The 13,053-nt window shown below is 43.0% G+C and overlaps 1 protein-coding gene across 1 annotated transcript in view; it reads left to right on the top strand.

Annotated features, from left to right (window-relative positions):
- Positions 1 to 4,881, top strand: part of Stard7 (StAR related lipid transfer domain containing 7) — a 28,370-nt gene extending 23,489 nt beyond the window's left edge. Inside the window, exons 7-8 of the mRNA XM_028755785.1 lie at positions 1,686 to 1,770; positions 3,050 to 4,881. Of these exons, the coding sequence (XP_028611618.1) occupies positions 1,686 to 1,770; positions 3,050 to 3,234 (270 nt within the window). The 3' untranslated portion in view covers positions 3,235 to 4,881. The remainder of the gene's footprint in view (positions 1 to 1,685; positions 1,771 to 3,049) is intronic.
- Positions 4,882 to 13,053: the final 8,172 nt, after the last annotated feature.

The raw sequence follows: 13,053 nt of genomic DNA, 5'->3' as shown, positions 1-13,053 counted from the left end.
TCTTTAATTTTTGCTGTTGTTAATTTTCCACTTTGGGATTTTGAGGCAATTGGTTTTTAGATTAAATTAAGTGTGTATGGGCATTTTGCCTGCTTCTATATTGTGTACTATGTGTATGTTGTGCCCTTGGAGACTAGGAGAAGGTGGCAGAGTCTTTAGAAATAGAATTATAAATAGTTATGAACTATCATGTGTGTTCTGGGAATTGAAGCCCTATCCTCTGCTAAAGCAGAAAGTGTTCTTATCTGCTGAGCCATCTCTCTAGTCCCACAGATGGAATAACTTAAAAGTTTTATTTGCTGGAGCTCATTTTGTCATGTAAGCAGCCTTTGTGATTGGTCTGGTCATGTTCCTAAGGTGTGCCTTTTACCTCTTTGTGCATATTCCCACAGTGCTCAGTATGAATTGCTATTAGAGTATCATTCACTTATTCCCTAAGTACTGGGAATTGAACCCAAAGCCTCATATTGAAGCAAAGGATCTACCACTGAAGTGCAATATCAGCCAGGGCACTTTATCTTCGTAATCAGAAGCTCCTAAGGGCAAGGATAAGAGCTGATATGTTTGTTATGCAGCACCTAGCAAAGTGCCAGACATGGCAGGCATTCAAATATATGCTAAGAAATGAATAGCTACTTAACAATATACTTTGAGTATGATGGGGAGGTAGGTTGCTATTAAGATTTATCAGTCCAGAGTCTTGATGCCTCTGCTTTTGAAGTATGGACAGAATATTTGTTCTTTATTCCCTTCATATAGAACACAGCTGTTTCAGGCTTCTTTTATGGTCATTATTTTGTTTGCTTTGTAGCCTAGTCTCCTGCCTCTGCCTGCCAAATGCTGGGGCTACAGATATGTGCCACCATACCCAGGAGGATCAGGGCATTTTAACCACCTCAATAATCCTGGGTCCTTTTTGGTATTTAGGTATGAGAGGGCTGAGCCAAAAAACAGTAGGTGTGTAGGCCTGGTGGTTAGAGTTTTCTTTCTCACTTCTGTGTCCAAGCTGGCCATCTGTAAAATGGAAGAGAGTGGTACATTGTGGAGCTGCAAGAATCTAAGGGAGCTCCAGCTGCATAGTGCTCTTTAAACAGTTACTATTAGCACTAAGAGCAGAAGGGGAAGGTGAGATCCTTAAATTGTAAATATTGGGCATCTGTATTGGGTCCTCAAGGCTACCCTATGTTTGAAGATTTGCTGGGAAGATTTTCAGAAGCAGATATTGTAGTCCTAGCTAAAATTTAGGACAGTGACATTATTAGTAAGGACACATGGCTGGATTATAAAAGAAAAAAGACACAGAATAATCTTGAGTCCACCTGAGGCTTCCTTCTCTAACACCAAAATACAACAATGTGTGTTTAATGTTTTGGCTAGAAAATTGTTAGAGACTTAGTGCCAGTTTTCACTGGAAGCTGGTCCCATAGCACCCTCTATTTAACATGTAAATTTTGGATGCCCATGAAAAAAATCTATCTTCTCAAGAGGCTGCATGATACTTGTCATGATTTGGACAAAGAAAACTTCCCTATTAGTGTACTCTTTTATACTGGGATCAAGATAGTAAAGGGCCTTTCTATGAAGAGCAGCCTCTGTGCTTTTCATGTCTATAGGATATTGCGCTTCTTCTGGTCCCGGATGTAGAGGTTGCTGTGGTCCTCATGTTTGCTGTGTTTCTTTTCCAGAATGGCTTTGACTACTTACTGACATACAGTGACAATCCACAGACTGTGTTTCCTCGATACTGTGTCAGTTGGATGGTTTCTAGTGGTAAGTAGGGGAATGCACAGTGGGCGGGCCTGAATCTGAGCTGAACGAATTGTTTTTTGTTTTTTGTTTTTTTCTTAATGGCAACAGGAGGGTTGATACTTCTTGTAGTCATGTTGAGGGGAATTTGAAAAATCTTCCTATTTCATTCTAGCCTCTAAGTAGGATTTGAAGGTGTAAGAAAAACAGAGGTTCTAGAAAGGAATTTTTTTTAACCCAGAGGAGAGTTTTTAAGACTCACATATAAATGGTGTGTTCATTGACATGTATCTTTTTGTTCAGTATTGTTGTGTCTAGGTTGGTAATGCACACCTGTAATCTCAGTAGTGGTTGCAGGGGCCGAGACAGGAGGATCAAGGCCTAGGTGACAAAAGTAATAAGACCAAAATATTTAAGGCTATAAGATCTGGCCAAGAAAACTTAGTTGTGGGGCAGTTACTTAGGGGAAGAAAGGGCTACTACCTAACATAGGCTGCATGTCACAGCCACACCCTCCACTTCTAACCCTTTTTTAGAAAACTTCAACCCCCAAGTGTTGGAATTACTGGTGTAAGATGCCATGTGTGACTCTTCATACAGTTTACTTTCTTCTGGTGCTCGAGTAGTTCCTTACCCCTCAGGAGGAGGATGGGAAGTTAGGTATTTATTGTTTGCCTACCTATTCTCTAAATAAGCTTTGGTTTTGAGCCTGTCACTGGCTTGTTTAGCAGCTGTCCTAGTTTGTTTTCTGTTGCTCTAATGAACACCATGACCAAAAACAGCAACTTGGGGAGAAAAAAGGTTTACTTCATCTTATAGCTTTTGTCCATCATGAAAGGAAGTCAGGGCAGGAACCTGGTGGCAGCAACTGAAGTGGAGGCCGTAGAGGAACACTGCTTACTGGCTTGATCTCTATGGTTTGCTCAGCCTGCTCTTTGGTACAGCCTAGGATCACCTGACTAGGTGTGGTACCACACATTGTAAATGGGCACCCTCATATCAGTCATTATTCAAGATAATGCCCCCACGTAACTTTCCTAGAGGACAGTTTTTTTGAGATAGGATTTCTCTGTGTAATCTTGGCTGTCTTAGAGCTCACTCTGTAGATTAGGTTGGCCTTGAACTCAAAGAGATCCACCATGCATGTTCATGCCCATTCAGCTAGAAGAGATTAGTCTTATAGAGGCATTTTCTCACCTGGGGTTCCCCTCCACCCAGATGATTCTAGCTTGGGTCAGGTTGAAAAAAAAAACAAAAACTAACCAGTATGGCAGCTTGACTAGATTCTGCTGTGTCCCAATAGGTATGCCAGATTTCCTGGAGAAGCTGCACATGGCCACTCTGAAAGCCAAGAACATGGAGATCAAAGTGAAGGACTATATCTCAGCTAAGCCTCTGGAAATGAGCAGTGAGGCCAAGGCCACTGCTCCGTCCCCTGAGCGGAAGAATGAGGGTAGCTGTGGCCCAGCTCGGATTGAGTATGCTTAAAGGCCTTTGGGATAAGGAAAGACAGGCACTTCCAGCCCTGCCTTGCTCCTTCAGCTCTGCTGCAAGACAGGGACAAGTCACATCTGTTAGAAGACATCTGCTGTAACTGTCAGTGCAAGAGAATTTAGAACTGGAGTTGGATTTCATCTGGAGCCCTATTGCTCTTTACCAAGCAGAGGACCATGACATTGTGGAGTTGTCATGTTCTCAGGCCAGCTGTTGTGAGATCCAGTATCATGCTGACCTACTCTGGAACAACCTCTCACTTTAGGCCAGAAGGAGATGAATCCTATCTGCCTCCTTATGAGAAGCTTCCTTGTTGACATTCCAAATGCCACCATTGGTTATGCAATGCTCTGGATATCCTTCAGTTCTGTAGGTCACTTGGAGAGTGGTTGGCCCTGGTTCTCACTAAGTGGTTTTTTTGGAGTGCTCTTGGTAACAGTCCTGTGGTGGTGTGAACAATTCTGGCTGAGCTAAGTGCCTTGTTCTCGCCTTGCTTTATCTTTAAAGACATGAAGTTTGTACCAAGGGATCCTTCCCCCTGCAGAAAACCATGACATTGACTCATCTGATGAAACCAGCTTTCATCTTAACTGGCCTTTCTGTATTCATAGACTGTGCTCACTGGATCATGGCCTCTGCCGTAGCCTTAGCCCATTTGCCAGGAACACCAGAGATAAACTCCTCTAGATGGTAGCTTCCTATTTGATTCATCAGTGTTTTTGATAGGGTCAGTGGAAGTGCACACAAAACATCTTAAAAATAACTAGATTTCTTTTTAACCCTTGTAGCAAATGGAGTTAGGAGGTTGAGCACAACTCTTTCCCTAGTCTTGTTTGGTTTGGCACTATTTTCCCCCTGCAGATTGACTGAGCTGTCCTGGAAGGATAGTGGTTGTGCCATTTCCTCAGAGTTTCCAAAACTAAGCTGACATATGGGCCAGCAGATGGAGTCTTGCCCAATACCAATATGGTAGGGATGGGGCTTATGTGACCCTCTTGGTCTTCTAAAGTGTTTCCTCTCCAGAGCTGACATAAAAGTAATATACACAGTTTGGATAAGATCATAGCCAGATGATAGGTGCCTGGCCTTGCTGGTTTCTTTATGGTGAATAGGGATCAAGTTTTATATCCTTCTCTTTTCCTGGAGTTAATATAGCTGAAATTTTCTTTTCCTGCTTGCTACCTACCCTGTTGTGGTGTTGAAAAAGGAAACTAAACCCAAGGTGAACATAACCCTTTTAACCTTCTTGTTGCCTATTTAGATCTGTGCCAAGGAAACAACTAACTCCCCCAGTGTTTCTGTCTTTTCAGTTGTTGGCAGAGCAGAGAGTTGCATTGAGAAGCTCCAGTGTTTTTCAGTGAGCATTTTTCCCTTCTTCCCAGGACCTAACAGGAAAAAAACAAAACAAAACAAAACCTTTATTTGAATTTAACATCTGTAGTTGAATGCCTGTGAGTCTGTGAGCAAGTGTAAGCATGTATGTGTGTGCGGGTGTGCTGGGCTCAGGTACTAAGCAGTTATGTTTGCCCTTTGTTTTGTGATTTGACTCTGTACAGTTACTTGTGTCATCATAATGAGTTTGCTCTTAACTGTGACATTTTTATCAAATGTGTGAATAAATACATAAAGATTGGTACAGAAGAGTGTTTGTCTTTGGCCACATGGTGGGAAGTTGTGCTCCTTGTCATCCTGATCACAAAGTTGGCATGGGTTGTCAGTGGGCCTTGTTCTTTCTTGCCAGACAATGGATGACACAAAGGTAGCCACCTTGCATAGACTGTGACCCCTAAGTGGCTAGCTTGGGAGCTAAAGGTAAAATGCCTGCCTGTCTCTACTCTAGTATCTTGATCTGCTAACTCAGAGTAAGAACAAGGTTTAGTCAAGGGAATCTATGTCAGACCTTCTATAGACAGGCTTTGTAGAAGATGTGTCTTAGGATTTTATTGCTGTGAAGGGACAACATGACCAAGGCAACTCTTATAAAGGCAGACATTTAATTGGGGCTGGCTTACAGTTTCAGAGAGTTAAGTCTGTTATCATCATGGTGAGAAGCATGGCAATGTGCAGGCAGAGATGTGAAGCTGGAGATGAGAGTTCTCTGTCTTGATCTGAAGGCAGCCTGGACCAGACTTCAAAGCCCCACCCACCCTCCTACTGAATGGTGACACTTACAAATAGTGCCACTCCCTGTGGGCCAAGCATTCAAACACATGTTTTTGTAGGGGCCAAATCTATTGAAACCACCACATTCTACTCACTGGCCCCCACAGGCTTGTAGTCATAACATAATGGAAAATGCATTTAGTCCAACTTCAAAAGTCCCCATAGTCAATCACAGTCTCAACAATGTTTAAAAATCCAAAATCTTCTGAGATTCATGCAATCATGTAACTGTAATCTCCTATAAAATTAAAGCAGATCACATACTTCCAACATACAGCACAGGATATATGTTACCATTCCGAAACATCATAGAAAGGAAATACTTGACGAAAGAAACACCAAAAGCTAGCTGGGCAAACTTCAAACTCTGCATCTCTGTGATGTCAATATGCTTTTCAGATCTCCAGTTCCTTTCAGCTATGTTGATTGCAGCACACTTCTTTCTCTTTGGCTGGTTGAACTCCCTGTTAGCAGCTTTCCCCCTCAGGTATTCCACTGCTTTGGTGTCTCTAACATCTTAGGATCTCCGAGGCAACTTCTTCAACTTCACAGCTTCTTGTTCCAATATCTGGAATCCCCACATGATCTGGGCTCCTCCAAAGGACTTGTATCACTTCTCCAGCTCTGTCCTCTATAGCACTCTAGGGTCAGGCTGACTACTGCTGTTGCTGTTCTTGGTGGTTATCCCATGGTACTGGCATCTCCAATACATTGGGGTCTTCTGCTTCACTAGGCTGCACTTTCAACAGTAGCTTCTCATAGGCTCTCTTCATGATGCAAAGCTTCAGCTTCTTTGCATTACCCCTTTAGTCCTGGGGCTTCAACTGACACTGATGCTACACCTTCACCAGTGGCCTTTCGAGCTTCTCACCGTGCCAGGCCTCAGCTGTTCTCCATGACCCCTTCATGCCTTCAAAATCAGTACCACCTGGGTGATTCTTACACATTAACAAATCCAGCTGCCAGCACAATGTTTATATCTGAAACACAGCTTCTTTGTGCTTAGAAAACATTTCACAGATTTTACCTCTGATATGCTGGTTTCTTCTTAATCACTGCTTAATTTCTTAGCTCCAGCTAACCAGCATCAATTGTCCCATTAACCCCTTCTGTTCTTGATTCTAATGCCAGTCATCTGGCTGAAGTTGCCAAGTTCTGCTGCTTGCTGGGGCTCAAACCCGGTCCTCTTGTTCTATTACATCTTCAACAGTTTTGTGTTTTTGATGATTTCCTTTATTACTAAGTGTGGCTGTCCTGGAAAGTGGTCTGTAGACTGACCTTGAACTCGAGATCTTCATGCTTCTGTCTACTGAGTACTGGGATCAAAGATGTATACAACTACAGCTGTACCTAAGCTTCTCTTTAATCCCTTTCCACAAGATCTTTCTAAGTTCTGGATCATAGTTCATTCCAGATATAGTCAAGTTGACAAGCAAGAATAGCCACTGCAATCCATCCCTTGTCAATTTAATACACAATCAAATCTCCTTATGTCTAAATGAAAACAATAACTAGGTCATAATGCCTAACATGCTATAACCATACATCATACAACTGCAAATGCATAAATAATAAGCTTAGCTGGACGTGATCTTGCCCCGAGATCACCTCTTCCTTAATTCATTTAAAATCCTTAAACACAGGATTTATCCCCATTCTATTTCCTGGTGCCCCTTTAATACTTCAACCATACTTTCGATATTTTTCCTTTCTAAGTTTGCTATGCTTGATCAAAAAACACTCTATAAAAGTAAACTACAAGACAGAGTCTATGCTAAGCTGTTCTGAGTTTTCTTTCCTCAATGTGATTAATCTAAATCTCTTCACTTTAGCCTCAGCTTAACTCTTAGACAAGGGCAAAAAGCAGCCACATTCTTCACTGAAATATCACAAGAATGATCTCTAGACGACATACTAAAACTCTTCTTTTCTGAAACCTTGAACCAGGACCCAGAGTTCAAATAATTCTCAGCACCAGTGTCTTCCATATTCCTACTAGGATAGCCTATTAAGCCCCATTTAAAGCATTTCACTGCTTTCCAAATCCAAAGTCTCTAAATCCACATTCCTCCAAATAAAAACATGGTCAGTCCTATCACAGCAATACCCCAAAGTTGCAAAGTCCATATCCCTCCAAACAAAAGCATGGCCAGGCCTATCAGCAATATCCCAGTCCCTGATAGTAACTTCTGTCTTAGGGTTTTATTGTTGTGAAGAGACACCATGACCAAGGCAAACATTTAATTGGGGCAGGCTTACAGTTTCAGAGGTTCAATCTATTATCATGGTGGGAACCATGGCAGTGTGTAGGCAAATGTGAGCCTGGAGGAACCAAAAGAGCTACATCTGATCTGAAGGAGCACAGGCAGCCAGGAGGAGACTCAGGCAGGCAATCAAGAGACTGGAATTCCAAAATCCACCTCCACAGTGATACACTTACTCCAACAAGGCCATACCTACACCAACAAGGCCACACCTCCTAATAGTGCCATTCCCTTTGGGCCAAGCATTCAAGCATGAGTCTCCGGGGGCCAAACCTATTCAGATTACCACAAGATGACTTGCTTTATAGGTACTTCTAGAACCCAAATTTCTTCAGGGATTCTATAATTGAGAAGTTTTGGAGCACAGCAGATTTGGGGCTTGTGTATAGTTTTGCCTGTGGGTGCCAGGTGAACAGACAGGTATCACTACCTGGATGAAGCTGCATAGACATGCAAGGTACACCTCCTCTTCCAGGGTATAAAGCTCCTTGTCTTACTGCACAAGACTAGGTCCATCTTGATTACAAAACTGCAGCTGCAGTGGTGCCTGTCCCTGCTGATATCCCCCCTTTTGCTCTAGCTTACCTTTCATCTTTATCACTATATTTCCTTATTCTCTTCTTCTGCCCAGAGAGTAGTGGGCAAGCCAATGGGCTCCTGCCAGCAATTTACAAGCATTTTCAGGATAAATTTGTGTATTTCTTACCCATTGGTACATATTTAACTGCCACTGATTTGATTTATCAGAGTTTTTTGAGCCCCCTCTCCTTTTTTTTATAAGCTAAGGTTTGTGTGTATATTTTATCTATATCTATCTATCTATCTATCTATCTATCTATCTATCTATCTATCTATCTATCTGTCTATCTGCTCTCCAACTTGCTTTTGGTCATGTTTTTTTTAACCGTAGCAATAGTAACCCTAACCAGGACGTGTGTGCTTGTGTGCGTGTGTGCATGCATGCGTGTGTGTCTGGCCATCCTCAAACTGTAGGACCATGGGATATGAATCCAGAGAGGACTCCATAGGCCACATGCACTCAGGTGTAATTCAAATGATGGTGGCTGGGAGTTTGGTGTGAGCCTTTTACTTTGAAACTATATGTCTAAAGGTTGAAAACATTTTTTAGAATTACTTTGTATCGCATGGGATGTAGCTCAGTGGCAGAGTGTTTGTCTAGCATAGGAGAAGCCTTGGGTGTGACCCTCAGCATTGCACGGTACTAATTCCGGATTACAAGTTTACCAGGGGGTTCAGAAGATCAAGTTCTTGACTGCAGGGTAAGTCAAAGGCCAGCCTGGGATATAGGACACTTGGTTATGTTACTCATTGTGACAAAATACAATTTGAGGCAAGAAGAAGGCTCATTCTGCCTTACCGTTCCAGGGGATACAATTTGCCAAGACAAGAGAGGCATGATGGCAGGAACAGGAGGCTTGCTGCCTGCCAGTCAAAGCACACAGTGAACAGGAAGTGGGACTGGCCTTTAAAACCTCAAGGCCCTCCTTCAGTGACTCACTTCCTCCCGGGGTCTTCTGCCTCCTAAAGATTCCACAGCCTTCCCAAACAGCACCACCAACTGGTACCAAGTGTTCAGACACTGCTGAGGAGGACTGACATAGTCAAACTACAACAGACCTCAGAAACCTTGGATCACTCTTTCTAGAGGTTAAGCTGCTGGGAGTACTTCCCTGCAAACACTTTTCCCAGGATTGTTTGAAAACAAATAGCAAGCATGCTTCCCACGCCCACATAAGACCACAAAGAACATCCTTTTAGTGATACAGATGCCACAGTGCCGTTAGCACGTAAGATAACTAGGCCATTATCTCTTCTAGAATTTTACTGTGTGTGTGGGAAGGGCGTGTGTTCCGTGGCACAGGTATGGAAGACAAAGGATAACAGCATTTGGGTCTCTCCTTCTGCCTTTATCTGGATTCTAGGGATCAAAATCGGGTTAGGAGACTTGCACAGCAAGCCACTACTGAGTCACCTTGCTGGCCCCAGTAGCATCACCTTCTAGTTATGCAGCTCATGTTAAGATTTCCCTGTTTGACCCCCAAATGACTTGAAAGTTCCCAATGTCCTCTATCTAAGCATTACATGTTGCATTTATCTTTATACCCACCCATTAATATTCTTTTGACGTTTATTGTGATGGGGGAGTCATATTGTCCCATAGCATGCATGCAGAGGACAACTTCCAGGACTCAGTTTCTCAGTCATATGCGTTCTAAGGATTGAATTACGGTTGTCAGGCTTGGACACAAGCACGTTTACCACTGAGCCAGCTAGCCAGCCCAACTTTATCCATTTTTTAAATCTAGAGCAGCCACCTACCCTTCGTAGTATAACATCACCTTAAACTTGGCTACACCTGCTCATTTTTCCAAACTCCTGGAGGCTGGACAGATACCCCAGCCCAGGTCCGTGTCTGAAGCATTGGTCTCACTTTTCTCACAAAAACCTTTGCATATACATCATACCTAAAAGGTGGAGGGCACTCTTGGGCCAGTCTTAAAACATCATTTTGGAGCTGGGTGGTAATGGTAAAGGCAGGAGGATGTCTGTGAGTTCGAGGCCAGCTTGATGTACCGAGTTCCAGGACAGATAGGGCTACAACAGAAACCCTGTCTCTAAAAAACAAAACCAACCAACCAACCAACCAAACAAAATATATTTTGGAGCCTAATGACAAGTATTTAATCCCAGTATTTACTCTGGAGGCAGAGGCAGATGGAATTCTGAGAGTTTGAGGCTAGCCTGGTCTACACTGTTCCAGGCCAACAAGGGCTGTATTGTGAGATACTACCTTTTTTTTTTTTTTTGGTTTTTTGAGACAGGGTTTCTCTGTGTAGCCCTGGCTGTCCTGGAACTCACACTGTAGACCAGGCTGGCCTCAAACTCAGAAATCCACCTGCCTCTGCCTCCCAAGTGCTGGGATTAAAGGCATGTGCCACCACCACCCGGCGTGAGATACTACCTTAAAACCCAATAACTTAACATTTTATTTATTTATTTATTTATTTATTTATTTATTTATGCATGCTTTATTCTGAGACAGGGTCTAGCCTTCCAGCCCTAGAAGTCTGGAACTTACTATACAGATCCACGTAGCCTCGGACATTTAGCAATCTTCCTGGATACTGGTTATATATGTATGCATCAGGGAGCCCAGTAACACTTTTTTAAATTATTATTTATTTTATGTATGTGAGTACACTGTCACTCTCTTCAGGCACACCAGAAGAGGGCATCAGATCCCATTACAGATGTTTGTGAATCACCATGTGGTTGCTGGGGATTGAACTCAGGACCTCTGGAAGAGCAGTCAGTGTGCTTAACTGCTGAGCCGTCTCTCCAGCTCTAGTAACTCTTTCTAAGTCTTACATTTCAAAGTGACTAGTCTCTGCCCTTAGCATGGTAGGGTTCAGATAGTGAATATGGAAGATCTAAGATCCAGTATTTCCAATAAATACACCTAAAAGTCTTCAAAATAATGATGTATGAAAAAAAATGAGGTCTTAAGACAAGATGCTCCATTCCAGTAGCCCTCAGTGGCGGCTCAGTATATCATGGAAGCAGAACCCCTTGGCTGTGTACTGTCAAAGAGTTTTCCTCCCAGTGTGGTTGATTATGTTCACACTTAACTTAGGAAGTAAGTCAGAACCTGACTTTACATCTACATAGCTTAACCACGCCTAAAATTGCAGGACGAGTTTTTCAAAGCAGTAATACTTGAGCATTTAGACAGTACATTCTCATGTCTTCTGGCTCTGCTGTGCAGGTTAAATTATGCTTTCGTGTCTAGAGACAGAAAGGAACAGCATGGCTGAAATAAATTTACTGTTAACCTTGTGAATGCAGCCAGTCCACAGCTAGTCCAGTGGCTCCGTGGTCCCTAGTCCCAGGCTCCTGCTTTCCCCTAAGGTGGAATCAATTAGAGCATTTCAGGAGTGAAACCCAGCATCCTGTTTTACATTCCCAAGAGTCCTAATGTACAATATCTATGCAAACACCGGTGAGATGTCTAAAGCTTCTCTGGGGCCAGAGCCAAGAGCTTCATGACCTTGGACAAATTCCTGGACCTCTGTTTTCCTCATCAGTAAAATAAGAGTAAGAGCCCCTGCCTTATGGTGTGTTGTGAAGATTAACTAGTACCCTGAAACTTGGGAACAGGCTTGGAAGTGGAGGTACTAACCTCTATATAATTGACTCCCTCTTGCAGAATTTTGATCATACTGTGAACCCCAAGATTATGAACTGGAAAAACCTTATCATGGTATGGCTCAGTTCTAGCACACACCTTTTATGAAGAGCTTTCTGTAAACAAGAGCTAAATGAAGTCAAAGATAAGTCAAGAGACAGCAAAGCAACCAGTTGACAGGGAGTAAACATAAGAAAACCCAGGAAAGAGAAAGGAGAATCTTGGAGCTGAAAGTATTTACGGCCATGTAGGGAAGAAGCATTTTCATTATGGGATATTAGTGGAGTAGGAAGGTCAGCTGGGTGCTTTCTCTGCCTCTCTGAGCTAGCAGGCTTTCACCACAGCATTTGGCTCCTCAGCCTTCGTTAGTAAAATTGAACAGCTCGAGTTTTGTTTGTTTGTTTCTTTTTTAAACAGTAACTCCACCTCTCAAAAGAATCACCAAGAGTTGGGCAGTATTGGCACACACCTTTAATTCCAGAACTCAGGAGGAAGAGTCAGATGAGTCTATTTTGAGTTTGAGGCCAGCCTGGCTTACCAAGTGAGTTCAAGGTACAAAGAGAATCTCTTATGCACTGTGTGGAAGCTGATGGCCTATTAACAACAGGCAGGAAGTAACAGGTGGGAGTTTCAGTAGAGAGATTGGAACTCTGGGAGGGAGACAGAGGCAGGAGATTTTGCCCAATGCACGAAACTGAGGAGAGGTGTAATGGTCTGTGATTTGTGAAGAATGGTACCCCAGACTCAAACAGTATGAAAGACCAAAGAGCGTTTATTCTGCAGAGATCCAGCATGCAGGGGCCACCATACATCAGGACAGAAGACAGAGGGGTAAGCTTTGCAATTTAAAGCCTGTTAGGGTAGGAGTGGGTGACTTTTATCTTTCTTTCCCTTGATTGGTTGTCTCCAACTCCAGGGGGTATATAGATGCTTTTGTGATTCGCTAAGGCTCTGGGGTACTTGGGGGGACTTTTGCTGATTAACTATTCTTGGCTCAAGCTAGGTGGTGGGATAGCTTCTACAACTCCTGACTGACAGCCCAAGAAGTTAGATCAGGCCGGGTAGTGGGTCAGTTTCCTGGTTGGCCAACCATGAGGGGAATGTGTGTGTGTGTGTGTGTGTGTGTGTGTGTGTCCTGGAATTGACTTACTTCAGACTTTTCCAGTTCTGGGAAACTTA

This window comes from Grammomys surdaster, unplaced genomic scaffold (assembly GCF_004785775.1).
Source record: "Grammomys surdaster isolate TR1022 unplaced genomic scaffold, NIH_TR_1.0 129, whole genome shotgun sequence".
NCBI lineage: Eukaryota > Metazoa > Chordata > Mammalia > Rodentia > Muridae > Grammomys > Grammomys surdaster.
The sequence above is the reverse complement of the archived record's forward strand: the minus strand, read 5'-3'. Positions and strand labels throughout refer to the sequence as shown.